Below are 18399 nucleotides of genomic sequence, written 5' to 3'. Positions count from 1 at the left end.
TCGGGTCAGCGAAAGTCCAACCTCGACGAGGCTCTCTCTTTTTCACGTCCCAATTTTGTTTCATCTCGAGTTAGTTCATTTTCTTCCTGAAAATCAATCAACCATCCATCCTTCTTTAATCGTATATTAATCATAAGAAATATCGTAGGAAAGTACGAAATTCTACGAAAATCAAATTACGAGATGATACTTGAGTTGCATCTAAATTAGCTCATTGTATCGACTAATAAAACATGTCGGCATTTTCATTAAAAAATATTAAATACAATATTGTTTGCGTAGATACAAGAAATTCTTAAAAAATTCAATATTGCTTATTCACCAATTTAAGACTACAATGTTGAAAAAAATGAAAGAATAAAATATTTATATAGAAACATGCTACGCTTTCTTTCCTATACAACAATGAAAGCAGAAATGTTTATTGCCGACGAAACGCTCTTCGAATGAATAAAATATCACTCGATTTTTATCGGGAATGACGTTCAGATGATTTATACCGAACTGAGGGGAAAAAAATAAAATAAAAGAATAATATATTCATATATTATACAGACGTGCTTCGCTTTCTTTTCTCTGCAACAACGAAAGCAGAAATGTTTATTGTCGACGACGCATCGCAATTCGAATAAATAAGATACCACTCGAATTTTATAGAGAATAATATTCAGAAAAATTGTACGAATGATCGTTCGATAAATGTTAATTACGAATTCAAAAATCTTCGACGAGTTTTGAGATTCTTTCGAATATATGCAAAATAAAGAGAGAGAGAGAGAAAGAGAGAAAGAGATAGAATAATGCATATTATTGCTAGATATATCATCCTGTATGAATAAAAAATTTTATAAAAAATACCGAAAGGCTATAAACATTAGTAAATAGAAAATTATAAATACTAATATTAATAACGACGATGATGATAAAAAGAGAACGCAACAGAATAAAATTTATATGATAATATTAAAAATTTAGAATTAATTAGAATAGCATAATATAACAAATTAGAACGAAGAGAGAAGGAGAGAGATATGCGGATGTAAAGACGTTAAAGAGAGAAAAAGATAGATATACGTAAAAGGATATACAGAAAATATTACAGAGACACGGCTTCGGCTTATTGCGGAAATAGAGCGTGACTGATATCCCTCTATTTATATTCTATCTGCATTCTATACTATAGAGAGTTTCATAATTGATATGCATCACCTTGAAAGACATGTATTACGTGCATTCGCGTGTTTCCTTGCTAAAGTAATCAATCTTACGACGCACTTTAATACATGAAGTCATTTAAAGAAATAATTATAGTATCGTTCGATAATAGGACGATCGACATACAAAATTCACAAATTGCAATTCATACATATACATGTATGAATAAATACAATAATGAATGAAAATTGATATATCATTTAGAAAATAATTATTAATTAAATAATCGATCAAAAGTTTTACACTCCAATCTCAATAGATCGTGCTTGAACTTTATACGAAAATATTAAACCAACATATTATTTTAGGATACTTAATGTTTATCAAATTTCGATAAGATTAATGACTCAATTGAATAAGAACACGATAGTACGTGTATATAACAAAAATATAATATCACCTAGTTCATTTTATACGTCGTATCTAAAAATCTAACTGTATCCCATCCTCCTCTTCCTCTAGAGACGTTCCATATTTTCTTTTTCTTTCTTTCTGTCTCTTTCTTTTTCAAGACGTCTTTCTCTCTTTCGCCAAAAGAGAAAAAGAAAAAAAAAGAGAGAGAGAGAGAGAGGGTCGAACATCGCACGTGACTGCATCCAAGAGCATCCAAGTGTACTGAACTGGAGCGTTGGTGGTAAGCTGGTGCAATAACAGCTGCTGGACTTTCTCCACTGACCCTAAAAAGCCTTCTTTGGCGTTCGATGAAACGAAAGTACGTTGCCCTCAACGGTGTCGCCTCGACTCTCAACATCTTTTGCAGATTCTCTCTCTTTTCCTCTCTTTCTCTATCTTTTTCCTTTCTTTCTTTCTTTCTTTTTGTCTTTCTTTCTCTCTCTCTCTCTCTCTCTCTTCCTCTCTTTCTCCATCTTTCTCTCTATAAAGTTCCATTCGTTTCTCACCATGGTAGTAAGGTCTCGAATGAGCGAAGGACGTGTCGAATTTCTTCGTGTTAGAGATAAAATTATTGAGATAAAATTTCTCTTATAAGTTCCTTTTACATATATATTCACATACATATATGGATGAAATTCCTTAACTCTTTTGTATATCATTATTATCATTCTTTTCTTCCTTTCTTGTTCTTATTTATTCTTTATTCTTATCTTTATTTTTTTTTTGTTATGAAAATAAATAAAACAATTTACACGAGCAATAAATCAGGTTTAACACCGTGATCATACAATTAATTGTAATTATATATCTATAATTTATTCAGGAACGAAAAAAAAAAGGAACAGAAAGCATGCATATTTATTAATCGAAGATATTTTTATTCGGTTTATATTACAGTACGTACGAAAGAACAGATAGAAAATTTACAAAAAAGAGATTCTACGAGCCAATGATGATTCAATTATTATGTTTTCGATTTTTGCTCATTATAAGTGTCTCTATGCGAACGATGAAATTTGTAATATGTAGAATATTCATGGGAACACGTTAAATCGTGACATCACTCTCTCATTCTCTCTTTCTCTCTCTCTCTCTCTCTCTCTCTCTCTCTCTCTCTATTTACATAATCGCTGATATTGTTTTGAAACAATTAATTAATTGTAATCATTAGACGAATGAGAAGGTAATGTATAGCTATATATTAAATTTACGATCGCGTGAAATGACAAACATTGGCATGGTATATATATATATATATATATATATATATATATATATATATATATATATATCTATTATCTTTGTAGCACGTATCTATACATGAGATTATAATAACGAATCAATATACATACCTACTTACTTTGAAACGTTTAAAACGATATGTATGATCGACAATAAACTGCACACATTTTACAATTTAACGTTTACATTTTCCCAACGCGTAAGCTCTTTTATTTCGCTCTAAACGATAATTATAATACAAATCCATCGAGTTTACGTTGAAGACACAAAATGGAAAAATGCAAACGTTCGTGATGAAAAGACAGAAGATCGGATTATAAAAATGCATTATATATATATATATATATACATATACATTTTTATAAAAATACAATCCGATCTAATCTAAGTATTTTTTATTCTCTTTGCGTCGTACATAAATACACACGAAGGTACCTTACTACCGGATGAGAGGCACGCAACTAAAAGTTGATTCACTCTACGTGCCCTTAAAGGTGATTTCTGATTTCTCAACGATCATCTCAAAATAACGTTGTCAAAGGTAAGATCCCTGCTATCTCGTTGATTAACCGATTTTTTAAAAGGATTCCATGGTAATCTCCTTGTAACGTGAGCGGTTGTAACCGAACCAGCCGGACTGGGTTGACCAGAAGACACTCCCGATGAACTGCTCGCTGAAACGCTTCCTTTGTCATGCTGACTCGGTTTTCCGGGTTTCTAAAATGATTACGTTACTACGAGTATATGTATCAGTTGACGAATAATCATAATCGTGATTATGACATCGATTTAAACAGGTCGATTGACGATGAAATTAATCTTTTGTAATTCATAAATTAATTATTTTACCTTCATGTAATTTCTATCCATTGGTGTGACCAATTTTAGGTTAATAAAGTCACCACATTGTTTTATCAACCTTACAGCCTGTTCATGAGAAGCCCATTTAACGTCCTTGTCACCTATACCGACTATAAAATCACTTTCCTTCATACCAGCCATCTGTTGTAAATATAAATGAACATATATATATATATGATGAAATTTTTTAAATAAAAATATCTTTTTTTTTTTCATAGAAAATTGAATCACTCACTTCAGCCAAAGAATTATGATCTACGGCAGCTATGATTACTGGCGAATCTCCGCGCACGCTAAATCCGAAACCTTCACCATCTGGTCCTCTTTGAAGTTGAACGTTTCTCGGTGCGGTCCAATGCCTTTTTGCAGAAAATATAGCTACGGGTCCTAATGATCTAAATAGATCTTCGACTCCGTGTTGACCAAAATCCGGATGAGTGATGCTCAGTTGAAATTTAGTAGACGCTAAATATTAATTAAATATTAATGCAATTATTATTTACACATTGCAATATTATTTTTATGGAAAATGATATTAATTGAATGATATTAATGCAATTATTATTTATACATTGTAATATTGTTTTTATAGAAAAAGTATAAGAATGATATATTTTATATTTACCGATGATATCCGGGGGATCTAATAGTTCCCGAAAATCATCTTCGTCACCAATTTTATTATACATATCGAGCGTAGCTTCATGTCCTTTTTTCAAGACCTTCGCCAGCGCCTGTTTGCCTTTCAATTCTCTGCACATTCTTTGCAGCCGTTGGCTTTCCTCGTGCAAAACCAGAGCTTCCCTTAAATGTGCTTTGCCTGTGTTCGTAAAAGGAAATAAATAATTAAAAAAGGAAAAAATTTTTTTAATATCGTGTACGTATCGAAACGTGTCATTAGTTTCGTTCATTCATATACCGAAACGTAGAATTCTATTAACTCTTTATAAATTTGTATTTTTCTAAAAATTTTGGTTTTCCTTTAATTTAATAAACCATTTCAATTTCGTATCTCTAAATAGCAAAGACATAAAAATTTATGGAAAGAACATTATCACCTTCACGAGCATTTGATAAAATTGAATTATTAATCGATAGTACAAACATTCTGAAGAAACAAATATTAATAAGACGATCCTTCGATTTTTCTAATAAAAAGAACCTAAAAGTTGATATACCTAAAAGTTTTCTTTCGTTATCGTCTCTAGGCACGGTTACTTCCAATTGCGTTTTCCCATCGCTCTTTTGAATATGTTCCAATGTGAGTTTCGTTTCCACTCGAAAATCCGCGATCGGTCTATCTAGCAAACCAGCAGCGAGATGTTTGTGAGCGAGTGCTAAATGATGTTCACGTTTAACCAATATCAAAGAAATCCAAGTTTCTGGGACATAATCACGAACTGGTTCCCGAGATATCAAGGCGTGAACGTCGTTGTAAACAGCGGCAACCTTGAACGATTCAACAGGAAGATATAAATTATTGATTAATTACAGATTTATCAAGATTATCGTAAAAACAATTTACTTGTGCAGCTTCTTGAGCTAAGTCCAAGGAAATATCGATCGTTCTCCCTTCTCTCGATTGAAGTTCCAATTTCTCGAACAGACATTCCCTCGCTTGTGCCTGAAATAAAAGAAATTCGAATATATCGTGAATAGTAACGATCATCGAAAAATCTTCGCGTTTTGTTGTAAAAATCATTCGTAGAATTTCAACAGGACAGATTCGACGATGTAATCGTCAATTTTCAACTACAAATATTCTCGTAATAAATTCATTTCAATTTATTTTATAAAATCTTAAAAAAGACGTTGTTCAAATCCCGTAAAAGATTTGAACGTGATGTTTCTCTAAAATCGATTAATTAATTTTGAAGATAAAAAAGTCTTTATAATAAAATGATCACCATTGGAAAAATTTTCAAACGATCGATCTGAAATTTCGGCCAATGATATACGAATTATCTATAAAATTATATTACGTTTGATTCGATCAATTTTTTGTTGTCATAGTTAAAAAGATTTTTTTACAGGCAAGCGCATTTATACGAGCATAAGATGGTTGAATTGACGTATACGTAAACGTACCAGCATTAATTGAACGAGCATTTCAAGCATGTCAGGTCCAAGATCCATGCTCGGTGCATTGGTAAAGTTTTCGTGAATATATCGAAATGTTCCAGCGGCTCTAAGAAAAGCATCGACGGCTTGATCCAAGCCACGAGTGGAGTGTCTGTCTTGTTTAGCGGCCAATTGTGTGTAAAGTGCACCAGCATTGAACAGAATCGATGCCTTTTCAAATGCCACAGTGCGTTGACGACTCGGTACGCCAGTCAAAGAATCGAACCATTCGAAATGTATACCGAGACTTCTGTCAGGTGGAAAAAAGCGTCTTTCGATGAAGTAAAGCTGATTATAGTAACGCAAAAGCAGGGCTATACCTGCTGCGTCTCTTGTCGGTGTTCTCGTTGCCTGAAAAAAAAAAGATCGTATTCGTCTAAAACATTTTTTTTTTCTTTTTATATGTTTAATATTTAGAGAAATGATCGCGTGTATAAATACATAAAAACACGTAAAAACAGTATATGTACTGTACATATAAATGTTTTTATAACTACACCATAATTAGACTGCATTTATACCTACAATATTATAATTATTACTATATTATCAAGGAAATATATAATCACTGAAGACTACCGGGTTATTAAGTATATAATTATAATTAACTAAATTATAACGATTATTACTGCAACATAGTCGTTTTGAAAATTTTCTTTAAAGATGAGATAATATCTATCGATGAAAAAAGAAAAAAATTAATATAACCAGTAGGGAAGTTGCATAAACTTTTTTCATCCTTTTTATATTCGTAATCTACCTGTTAAGTAAATTCTATACCTCAGATACATACTATATACACATTATATATTTTTTCTTACATAGCACATGCATATAGATGACCGGATTTTTTTTTTACCTGTCTCGTCTCCATAAGTTCGGCAATAGCTTCTTCGTAATTCTCACCATCTTCGCTATAGTGCTCTAGGATAAAGTCCTAAAACATGAATATATTCATATCATTGACGTTCCATTCACACGTAATTATTTTTGTTGAACGAAACTTTATTCTTTTCTCTTTTCTGTTTTTATCCACGATTCGACACAGACGAATACATTTTTAAGAGCAACGTAAGTTAAATTCTAAATAAGAATTTAAACTTCTTAAAGGGATAGCCAATCGATTGTTATCTGAATGGTTTATTAAATCGATATTTACGTAGCAACCAAAACAAAGTGCGACAACAGCGTTTCATCGACGTTTATCGAAGTTGTAACTTCTTTGAAAAATACAGAAAAAAATAGAGATTTTCTAAGAGGAAAAATGGTACGAATCACTATTGATCTGATACGTAAACGTTCAGAGCATAACGAGGGCGAGATATCAACTTTGGAAGAAATATCGTTGCATCAGGAAAACATCGACAAGATCGAGCTTTTAGACAAAGTTTGTCGAAACTTAAAAATATTACTTCTGCAATACAACATCATACCCAAGATCGAAAATCTCAATATGTTAAAGAGATTGGAATACTTGAATCTCGCATTGAACAATATCGAAGTTATCGAGAATTTACAGGGTCTCGAAAGTTTGAAGAAGCTGGATCTTACGATAAACTTTATCGGTGATTTAAGAAGCGTCAAAACTTTAAGGTAAATTATATTTAATTTGTTCAACTAAGAACGACGAGAATAATGACGAACGTTAATTGGTTAAAATCGATTGGAATACTTTAGGAATATTCAAAAAAGACGAAATGTTTACGGTGTCCCAGATATAACGAGAATTTGGAACAGTTGATGCTGACGGGAAATCCTTGTACGGATTACGAGGGATACAGGAAGTATGTAATTTCAACATTGCCACAGCTTAAAGAGCTCGACATGGTTGAAATTCTACGATCTGAACGAATAAAGGCTTTGCAAGTATACGCTCGAGCAAAGGGAGACGTTATCAGAGGTTATGAGAATTATAAAAAGATAAGAGAGGCTCAGATAAAACAATTTCGCGAGAAAGAAGAATTAAAAATCACGGAAATAAAGGAGAACGTAAGTTTTATTTTCTAATTTTTTTTTTTTTCGTTGATGTTTAATTCTTTTTTCTTTTCTTTTGTTTTTCTCTTTCTTCGTGATAAAATTTTAAATGAAATTATTGAAGGAAGATGAGGACGCGGAAAATGAAAGATTTTGGAAACAAAAGAGTTATCACACGCCGGAAGATCGAATTGCGATCGTGCAACATTCGTTAAAAGCGGAAGAGAAGAAACATGGAATTTCGGATGAAACGAAAAAACAAAAATTCGTGCCGAAATTGTTCAGTCCATGTGGCAAGCCTTATAACATGAATCATCCGAAAGTACCGTTTATATTAAACGACGAGGACGATCGGGATAACGTGATCTTGGACGTTGGAGTTTACAGGTAAAAATTTATCATCATATCAAGAAACATTTCCTCGATAATCGCGATATAATACAGATATAGTTCATAATAATATTAATAATAGATTTCGAAAAAGTTTCAATTCTCTTCGTCGCGTGCATAAATTTTTATTGAATTCTACAACTTTGGAAATTTCTTCTGATATCTTTGATATCGAACCAAAATTATTTGTGGATCCTCGTAATCTCATTTTCTTTTCTTTCTTATAAATTCTAAGTCTACTTGTTCAGAGGATAGAGTACACGCATACGTTTATAATACCATAGGAAATATAAAAGTTCCAAGAAATTTGTAGATTCCTTCAAAAATTTAATGAAATGATCGTCTTCATTACTCACTTTTCTATATCGAGTAAATAAGAATAACTTTCTGCGATTGTGTCGGAAGATAATCTAGATGAAATAAGTATTACAAGAGAAGCTCTGTTCGATAAAATTACAGGTACCTCGACACGTCTTACATAGACGTCGACATTCAACCAACATACGTGAGGGTGACGATAAAGGGTAAAATTTTGCAACTAACTCTACCTTGCGAGATTCTCGTCGATAAGAGTAGTGCAAAACGGAACGTAACAACCGGTAGTTTGGTTATAACGATGCCTCGTTTACATCCTTCAATGACGTTACACGGAACCTCGATTACCTCAAGGACCACGAAAAATGAAAATCCTACGAAGAAAGATAATGCTGTGATCAGCATAAAGAATCAAATATTCACGTCTACGCGAGAATTTCTCGAGATCGGGCCACCGAGAATCGACGAGCTTGATTTTTCTAAGATATTTGAAAATTCGAGGAAGAAAGTTAATAGAAAGCTAACGGTTGATCAAATCAAAGAGAAAGTCATACCCAACGATTTTATCGATAATCCTGAGGTCCCACCGCTCGAATGACGAAGAAAATTCTTTTACGATTGACAATTGAATTAATTGTTTCGTTAGATTAGATTTGATGGTTAAGTTAAATACTCACTTTGAATGGATCACGAAAATCTATATCCTTGGTTTCTTTTAAACCCAAAGGTATCATTGGCATCACAGGATCCTCTCTGCAAAAAAAAAAGAAAAGAAAATAACGATGAGAGAAAGAACGATTTCAAACGTGTAAAAAGAGTTAAATATGTCTATAAAAAAAAAAAAGTTAAAAAGAATGTGAAAAAGATATAGCAATTAGAGAAAAAAACTAACCCGTCGACATTCTGATAGAGTTCCACCGAGCTATTCAGTTCTGCCAACTGTTCTTTCAACAGCTGCAAGTTCGAATTAACGAAGCTCAATTCCAAAGCTACGGTCTCCTTGAGTTTCCTGTTCGTCGTCGCTCTGTAAAACGTATACGTTTTAAAAATCGTACGCGTTAAATTAATCGTACAAATCATACCATAAAGATTTGACTTAATTTATTCTATGAAATGGTCAACTAACTTGAAAAGATTTTCTGCGCCTGCGCGCAATCGAAGCTCCTTGTTTATCTCCTGATTCAATTTGCTTCGTTTATTCTGCAATTTTCCTCTGCAAGTCGCGACCCTCGGATCTGACCCCTAAAATCGAAGAAATTAAAAATGTGTTATAAAAAATTGTTATGCGTATGATTATAAAATTACAACATATGTATATACGTATGTTAACGTAATTTAACGCACAATAAAATATATGCAACACAATGTCGTTTTTCATTAAATTCCATAAAAATAAAAGAACATAATAATAATCTTAATTGTATATGACTTTAACCATTATTATATCCATCCAAGTATTAGTATAATAAAGATTAGTACAATAATAAAATATATTTCCTAAATATATTTAAAAAAAGAGAAAAGAGGAAGGATCATACGTTAAATAATCGACGCGTTTATACGAAATATAAATTTTCATGTCACCTTTCTTTCACACTAACGTGGAATAAATTTGCATGAAATTATCATTTAAGGTATCACGTAGTAAGAGAAAGATTGATGGACAAAACCGTAACTATGAAAAAAAAAAAAAGAAAAAACCAATCCGACGAACTAGACGAAGTACTTTGTAAGATCCGTTTATTTTATAAAACATTGTTCGTACGTTTTCGAATACATTTTACTTAGAAAGAAGAAGCTTTATATATTTGAATTCATGTATGATGCAAGAGGATGTGCAGTAACGTGACGTTCGACGTACGCCCAGTTTTATACATGCACCGAGCTTCTCTAGTTAGATTGTTTTCTATGAATTGCCACATCGTGTCATTGTGTCTCGACTACAATTTGCCGCCATTTATTCGATTATGCCGTTATATACGACTCTATCGAGAGCTCGTTTTCCAAGTTGACGTTTTATCGTTAATTTTATTTGTTCTACATTTTCTTTTATATTCATATATATATATATATATTTTTCAATTTTTTACCTACAAAAATTATACGATTCGTTATTAAAATCAATCATATTTATTCGTTGACGTTCATCGTTGTAACATTTCAATAAAGATCTGAAATGATTCAAAATAATAAAACAAAGAAACAAATAAAAGTATCATTGTTTCTTTTTGTCGAGTCTTTCTTATCTTTTTTTTTTATAACAATATCTCATTCAATATTTCATTCTATCTCGTTATATTTAATATGATTATGTGTACTATATCTCATCGTATTTATAATAACTATGTAATGATATAATAAAAAAGCTAGAAAGTATCATACCTTTCTTTATCGATTCTTCATTTATTTTTCCCATTTGTATTAAAATAATTTATTTACAAGGTGTCTTCCAATATTTCATTATTTTATCTCGTCACATTTAAAATAAGATTTCTTTTTTATCATTCCTTTTACTATTTCTTTTAAATAATTTCTTACCCCTAAATACTTTACGGTGCATTCCAATATTTCATTTTCTTCCGTCGTTTGTGATTTCGTCGAACGTGATAATCGATTTGAATAAACCTTTTCATTTTCTCGTTCGTTCGTAGATCTATCCTTTTCGTCCTTTTTTAATGGCGACGTCACGGTTGTATGGTTTTTCGGTAACGGTGAATAGTGTACCCACTTGAGCATGTTATCGCGAGGGACGCGTCATCGAACTTCTTCGTTTCTTTTTCTTTATGCAATTTCATTCGCATTTAATAGTCAAAATATATCGTTTCATCGATGGTGGACGAACGGTACGCTTTGAGAGACCGTTTTCCCGAATGACGCGACGTTTCTCTCTACAAATCGTAATAAATCTCTTTGGTGAGTCGAGTGAATCTGAAAATTCTTTACTGTCAAACTGTTCCTTGGTCAAAGTGATTCTCTTTCAACATTAATATATTACATTATTATATACGTAAAACGTACGTTTATTCTGTGAAAAAAGTTATTAAAAAATATGCTTCGACTTCTCGTTAAAGATAATAGTCAATTCTTTTTTTTTTTAATTTAATTTAACAAGTAATAAGTTGATAACACATATCGAAACGAGGAACGATAAAGATAGAAGGAAAAGCAGTATACGAGGAAAACAGAATTTTTATTGTTTAATGAAATAACGTGTGTAAAAGAAAAAAGATACTAAAAACTTTAAAGATACAAAATAGATTAAAAATCGTAAATAAAATTTTATTACGATTATATATTACGTAATGACGTATATCGAAACGATATAAACGATAAATAATTTTTTCGATGCATTAATATGTACATATATATATTTGTCGAAAAGAATAATATAAAAATTAAAGATAATTTCTTTTCTTTCGAAAAATCATTCAACAAACATCTTTATTTCGTATATTGAAAAAATAAATTACACGTAGATTCGAATGTAAATTGCTCTTTTGAAGTGACTTGCCCGTATGCCCTTTCAAATCCGCTGGGAACAGGAAAAGGAGCGTAAAAGTCTCGCGCGATCGATCAGGGTTGGGCCGAACGAACGCGTGTCATTTGCATTACTCGTTTCGATCGAATTTGTTAAACGAAGTTACCTATTATGTCTCTTTCTTTCTTTCTTTCCTTTCGAAACTTTCATTTTCAGAGAAATCAAGTATACCCAAGCTTGTCGAAATAACGAATTTTAAACGGACTATTCGACCACGCTTTTGTAATTAGAAGCGTATCGATTCGTTATAAATGCAAAAAGCGATAAGGTAACGTTAGTCAAGTGGATTAAACACGAAGCGATAAAACACGAAACTCGACCAAAGTTTTCTTTTTTCTTTTTTTTTAATCGTTGGAAAAAGTAAGTTCGCCTTTGTCATATTCGGAATTCGCGTAACACCATATTCATAATTCACGATCCAATGATAATTATCACTGCTTTTTAAAATAAAAAGAAAGGATCTTACATCGATTTCTTTTTTCTATAACCACGAAAAAATTTGTCCAGCTGTTTGACTCAACATTTCATCGTACAGCTCGAAATCAACGATACCTACGAAAGAAATCTTGCCTGTTTTTTCCTTTTGTAATAAATATTTTTCTCGTCGAAAGTAGAACGGAAATAATTTGAACGTGTTAATCTTATTAAATGTGCCATGTCGTTTAACATATATCCGTATATAGACATATGCATGTATTGTATTATGAATAAACTTTGTAAAGAAATCATTCGCTTATATGTCAAAAGTTTTGCAGAAAAACTTTAAAAACAATAAAGAAGAATCGACAAGTAGCAAGTCATTACTTCGAAGATAATATATTTCTCGATTAGAAGAAATATTCCTTTCTTCGCGATATGAGCTACAGTATTACGTATGGAGGACGAATGCCTTTTCGTGTTCTTTTTTTCCTTTTTTCTTTTTTTTTTTTTACACTTCCACATAATATACGTAGTATACGGAGTTGCTCGTAGAAGCGCGACTTCGTTACCATAATTTCGTTCCAGTCTGATTAAACTATTGCCAATATGATCGAGCAACGTGATATCGTAGTAGTAGTAGTAACAGGTAGTAGTAGTAGTAGTAGTAGCAGTAGTAGTAGTAGTAGTAATAGTAGTAGCAATAGTAGTAATATGATAGTAGATAATAGTAATACTGTAGTACTGAGCATCCTTATTTATTCGCTCATTCTCACTCGATACACTTTTTTCTTCCGCGTCCGCACAGTTTCGAAATGAAATGAAATCGATTATGCAAATTTTCTAATATTTTTATGATCGATATTTTTGTGATTGGAAGAACATTTAAAAAACGCCCGACGAATTACGTAACGTCTCTTTATAACAATTAAATAAAGTCTATCTTCCGATTTAAAGTAGAAAAAAAATACAAACAAAGAATTCTAAATAATCTTTCGTATTGCTACATAAACGAGTAACATTTCGAAACGTGAATAAATCGAACGATTAAACTAATGATAGTTAATAATAATCTTTCGATTGAAAATCACGATTCACGATTCTATAATAAACATCGTCGTTCGATATCGTCGATAAAAAATATTTCTCTTGCTTAAAATAAAAAAAAAAAGATACAGAAGCAGAAAGAAAAGAGGAAAAAGAAAAGGAAAAAAAAAGATCTCAAAAACGTAATACTCAGATCGAAGGATTTTGGGGACGAGCAGGCACTCGAAGCGTAACGAGAGTCGATACCGTAAGCGCGCGATAACGAATCGAATCGCGAAGCTCGAACCCGTTCGTTTCTTCTTCAAGATCAAACGATCAAACCAAGTTGATCGGGTCAACAATATCGGAACGCATCCTAGCATAAATTGTCCCATAAATCGTACGTCGAAATATACAGTAATAAATATTAAACCAAATCAAAGTTAAACGTTTCCTTTTTTAAAGTCGGTCGAGTATCTTGTTCTAAACGGTTCGTTTTAGAGATAGTAGAAGAGAATCGGTTACAATCAGACGTTAAATCTACCGTAACACGCACCTAAAGGCATTACTACTCTTCTTCGTTCGTTCTTTATCCGAAGCTACGAACGGCCTAACTGTTTCGTTATAACAACTTGCGGAAGCCTCAAATGAGAGAACTATATCGTCTACGATTGCCGTTAAAATTGAATAATAATGATTGGTAGGTATGTATTCACGAGCACGCGCTCGTAATCTCGTTAACAATGAAAAAGATTGAGGTTGGCTCTTCACCGTGACGATCATCGTTTCTCATACCTTTTGTCTCATAAATGTAATTTATTTCAATTTAATTAGACATCTAGAAAAGCAATACGATCGACCTTATGAACGATTGTATCGTATACATATATGTATATACACATATATTTTCCTTTTTTAACGGGATTTTAATCTTCCAAACGATTTTTCTATGCTAAGTGATTTCGTTTTTATTACGAATTGTTTTCCCGCCGAGGTCAAGTCGGTAATAACGTTCTCTACGTTATCGATCGACCATGACACTATTTTTTCCCGCGAAATTTGATTTTGATTTTGATTTCTTTTCTTTTTTCTTGGGAAAAGAGAAGTATTAGTTGCGTAACTCGTTTATATCTCGTTCTTTTATTTCGTATATCGCGAAAGAACGAAGAAGAATTTACATACATGCTTTATTTGACCCAAATATTTATTCGAGATCGTAAAATTCCGTAAAGTTTCGTTTCTTTAAATATATCCTCGTTATACGGACGAAGTGCCGTTTAAAAATGTTCAGCCATTAATTACCGAGATTACGAGGTTCATTAGAGTAAACGAAATTAAACCGCTATCGCGGTAAACGAAGCAAATCGCGATACAGAACTGACATAATTTCAAAGATTAAACTCGTCTACGTGTTCCCTCCAATGTATCCTTAATTCGTTTACCACGCAAAGAGAAAGAAGATAGTTAGCACGAATAACTGTTTTTGTCGATCTACGGAAGCTCCTTGATTATTCCGAGAGGCACGAGATTACAGCCGTAAAGCCGTTTTCGAGTTCGGATTTCTTTCACTTTGTATCTCTTAGTTGGCGAATTGTGCAATGCTACTACTATTCTCAAGGACACGAAAGCGATTCCGTTCCTACGACTCCGTGAACTCATTAATTATAGAAAGGAAAGAATACAAATTGTTTGTCTTTTTTATTTGTCGAAATCTGAACTTTTAAAGCTTCGTTCATTATCCGTACTATATAAAAAAAAAGGAGAAAAAATCGAATGATTACAAAAGTGGCTTAAAAAATAAAAAATATGACAAAAAATAAATCAGTAATTTCGTTTTATATCGTTTCGATTATATAAAAAAGAAACTTTTATAATCATCGATGGATATATATAGAGTGTTGTAAAAATGAGAGTACTCTGAACATACATAGTACTCGATAAAATAAAGAAAACGATGTTGATAATTTATTGGATTATTTTTTGTTGTCGTCTATTTCTTTACATGATTTTGAATCGATTGTATCGAATTAAAATAACTGCGCTTATCAAACATATCCTCGCAAAGAGAAACAAAATCTTTTTACGTTATTATCACGACATACTATTTAAAAACTGTTGATCCTGCATATATTTACCAACATTTTCTTGCTTACTTAATCGAGCATTACTTCATCAATTTTAAAAGACCCTATGTATAGTAAGCCTTACATATTATAAAAAAGGGTGTCAAGAGTGTCACGAAAGAATTCCAATGAAATTCGAAACCCAATTCAATGAAAATATAAAAAAAAAAAGAAAGAAAGGAGAAAAACATGGAAAGAGAATCACTGTCAATGTCAGGAGAACGAGAACTTTCAGGTCCACCTTATTATAATTTCACACTTTTCTCTTTGACGAAAGTAAAAAAAAAAAGAAAAGAAAAGAAAATATAAAACCGCGACGAAACTTAAAAGGTATGACGGACTCCAACTTCGTTCGATTGAAAAATGCTAATAGAATTTTTTTTCTCGAACGAAGTAACGCCCGATTTGATCTTAGTATTTCGAATATGTGTCGCACGATCTTTCTCTCTCGAGTCCGTCTACCGTTGCACCGTTTTAACAACTGCCGAGACGTGGCCGATGTATGGGACCCATGGACCGAACCGACACTCGGTGAAAGGAGAGAAACTCCGGAGACAATATGGTGGGGAGGATAAGACCGATTCTTTCTCGTTTCGAGTGTCGTGCGCCGTCAACGAGGCGACACGACGACGCCGGGGAACCTTCGAATGAACTCGTTCGACACCGATCAGCCCTTTAATTTTATCATCTACGATATATCCAACGTCTATCATGCTCAAAACTTTTTTTTTTATTTCATCAACCATCAATGAATCCCAAAGATCTTAAATTATATATATATATATATATATATATATATATATATATATATATATATATGTATGTATGTATGTGTGTGTGTAATACAATAATATATATCCAACGTCTACTATACTCGAAACTTTTTTTTTATTTCACCAACCATCAATGAATTCTAAACTAAATTATATCTATATATATATAGATATAAATGTAATATAATAATGTATCGAATTAGTGCAAAAGCTCGTCTCCCATTTTGCTTAAAAAAAATTGAAGACAAATTTTATTTTATTAAAAAGAGTAAATTAAAAGAGTAAATAAAATAAAAGTGCTCTTGCATCCATCTAATAAGAAATAAAATTCCTATACGTGTCCAAAAATTTATTGGAAAATTATTATCATTATTGATATTCAAACATACTTTTGACTACTTTAGACAAACCAGTTTTATAATTGCTACGTGTTACCGTCAATACGTCATCAAGGTCACTTCATGAGTGTTTCGAGAGGCACATAAAAGGTTGACGAGCCGTATGCGTTCTCGCAGGTTGAATATGGCTGGTCTATAGAGGAAGAGAAAGAGAGAAAGAAAGAGAAAGAGAAAATAAAGCTTAAACGTTCCTTGCGACCCAGACGTCAATCAATTCGATCTCTCCCTTCCTCTTAAACGATGCAACAGTCTTCTTTTACGCTTTCTTGCATTGTCACTTGAATCTTCTTTAAAGTATGCCATTTTCTTACATCATCAACACTTTTGATGGCCGTGAAAATTCAATTCCTTTTTCCTTTTTATCTCTTTGAAATTCTTTCAAATACGAATCGAATTGCAGTTATATAATCTCGTGTAATAAACAAAATCGTTGAAATTACTTCCTTCCGTCGTGATGCATCGTAGAAATCAATGTTTTCTTGTATTACGAGAAGAAGGTTAAAAAAACAATTTTGTTTTAAATATCTCGTCTCGCAACAAGTTATCATAGAAACATATCTATCGATTTATAGATTAAAAGTAACAAGTGTATTTTTTTCATTGAGATCATCTTGAATTATTTGATAATACGAACTGTGACGAAAAGTGTTAAGTTTAACTTTTCTAAACAATACGAAATATTTTCTATTTATTTTGTAATAAGTTCAACGATCCAATAGCATAATTAATGATTTTTTCCAATTGATAATTGAAGAAACATAAACTTTTTCAAAAGTAACGTTTCTTGACCTACATTTTCGAAATATTTCTTGTTTTCTATGATTAGTAGAACAGCTTTTACTATGTAAGTAATACAATATTAACGGAATACCATGGATATACTTTATAATTTGTATGAAATATATCGGAAAAGAAAAAAAGAAAGATATATAAATTTAATAGACACTTTGTATAAGTTCTTCGTGAATATCAAATCGACAATATAATTTACATATTACATATGTGTTTAAAAAAAAAAATACCTAATTTATTTGAAGTTAAATTATTCGTGAATTTTAGATGGACCATAACACTTGTTATACATACCTGTATATACATACGTAAATGTGTGTGTGTGTGTGTGTATTCTGTTACGTATGGACGAGATGAAAAGCTACCGGACGAAGGATGGAAGTAATTATGTTGTACAATCAGGAAGAAACGCGTAACCGAGATAATCGATACCTTTCATCATCGACGATGTACATACGTATAACTATAGTTATATTTTTCACCTGTCGAAAAGTTGTCAATGAAATCGCTTTGACAAACCATCGTAATAAGAACGAACAATTTGAAGTAATTTCTGTAGAATACATCTATCATTATAGACAAATTTCGTAAAGTTTTTCATTAAATAATTTCTTATACCAATCAATGTTTTTCCATTTCCTGATTTTATTTCTTCGCACTTAAAATAAAACATCGTTTCGTTACAACGTATTTATTAATATTTCATTCGTCTTAATTTATATACCATTTCTAATAATTTATGAAGTTATTATATAGCACTGTCACGACATCATTTTTATTTGTTAATTGATGAAACTTTATAAAGTATATAAACTTTCAAA

General features: G+C 31.9%; 2 protein-coding genes across 6 annotated transcripts in view; one reads left to right on the top strand and one right to left on the bottom strand.

Annotated features, from left to right (window-relative positions):
* Positions 1 to 2461: 2461 nt before the first annotated feature.
* The window catches only part of LOC127064438 (rhophilin-2), a 41521-nt gene continuing 25583 nt past the window's right edge, over positions 2462 to 18399 (bottom strand). For 4 of the 5 annotated variants that reach the window (XM_050995480.1, XM_050995478.1, XM_050995479.1 and 1 more), the window contains 11 exons: positions 9638 to 9753; positions 9404 to 9535; positions 9189 to 9264; positions 6692 to 6769; positions 5800 to 6183; positions 5237 to 5335; positions 4890 to 5160; positions 4337 to 4531; positions 3947 to 4176; positions 3700 to 3852; positions 2462 to 3567 (listed from right to left, as the gene is read on the bottom strand). In XM_050995480.1, the coding sequence (XP_050851437.1) occupies positions 3367 to 3567; positions 3700 to 3852; positions 3947 to 4176; positions 4337 to 4531; positions 4890 to 5160; positions 5237 to 5335; positions 5800 to 6183; positions 6692 to 6769; positions 9189 to 9264; positions 9404 to 9535; positions 9638 to 9753 (1935 nt within the window). In that variant the 3' untranslated portion in view covers positions 2462 to 3366. Of the gene's footprint in view, positions 3568 to 3699; positions 3853 to 3946; positions 4177 to 4336; positions 4532 to 4889; positions 5161 to 5236; positions 5336 to 5799; positions 6184 to 6691; positions 6770 to 9188; positions 9265 to 9403; positions 9536 to 9637; positions 9754 to 11049; positions 11461 to 18399 lie in introns of those variants that run through there. The other variant, XM_050995477.1, reaches the window with a different exon arrangement.
* LOC127064695 (dynein axonemal assembly factor 11) lies at positions 7027 to 9194 on the top strand. Its single transcript, XM_050996135.1, has 4 exons — positions 7027 to 7425; positions 7548 to 7821; positions 7931 to 8193; positions 8656 to 9194. The coding sequence occupies exons 1-4, from the start codon at positions 7097 to 7099 to the stop codon at positions 9107 to 9109; spliced, it is 1320 nt and encodes a 439-aa protein (XP_050852092.1). The 5' UTR covers positions 7027 to 7096; the 3' UTR covers positions 9110 to 9194.

The sequence above is a fragment of the Vespula vulgaris genome, chromosome 6, assembly GCF_905475345.1.
Source record: "Vespula vulgaris chromosome 6, iyVesVulg1.1, whole genome shotgun sequence".
In the NCBI taxonomy this organism is placed as follows: Eukaryota; Metazoa; Arthropoda; class Insecta; order Hymenoptera; family Vespidae; genus Vespula; species Vespula vulgaris.
The sequence above is the reverse complement of the archived record's forward strand: the minus strand, read 5'-3'. Positions and strand labels throughout refer to the sequence as shown.

Excerpts from the sequence above, each read along its gene's own strand:
- LOC127064695 (XM_050996135.1), top strand. The coding sequence starts at position 7,097 with ATGGTACGAATCACTATTGATCTGATACGTAAACGTTCAGAGCATAAC. Across the intron at positions 7,426-7,547 it reads AGAAGCGTCAAAACTTTAAG|ATATAACGAGAATTTGGAAC; the intron begins GTAAATTATATT and ends ACGGTGTCCCAG. Across the intron at positions 8,194-8,655 it reads TTGGACGTTGGAGTTTACAG|GTACCTCGACACGTCTTACA; the intron begins GTAAAAATTTAT and ends ATAAAATTACAG.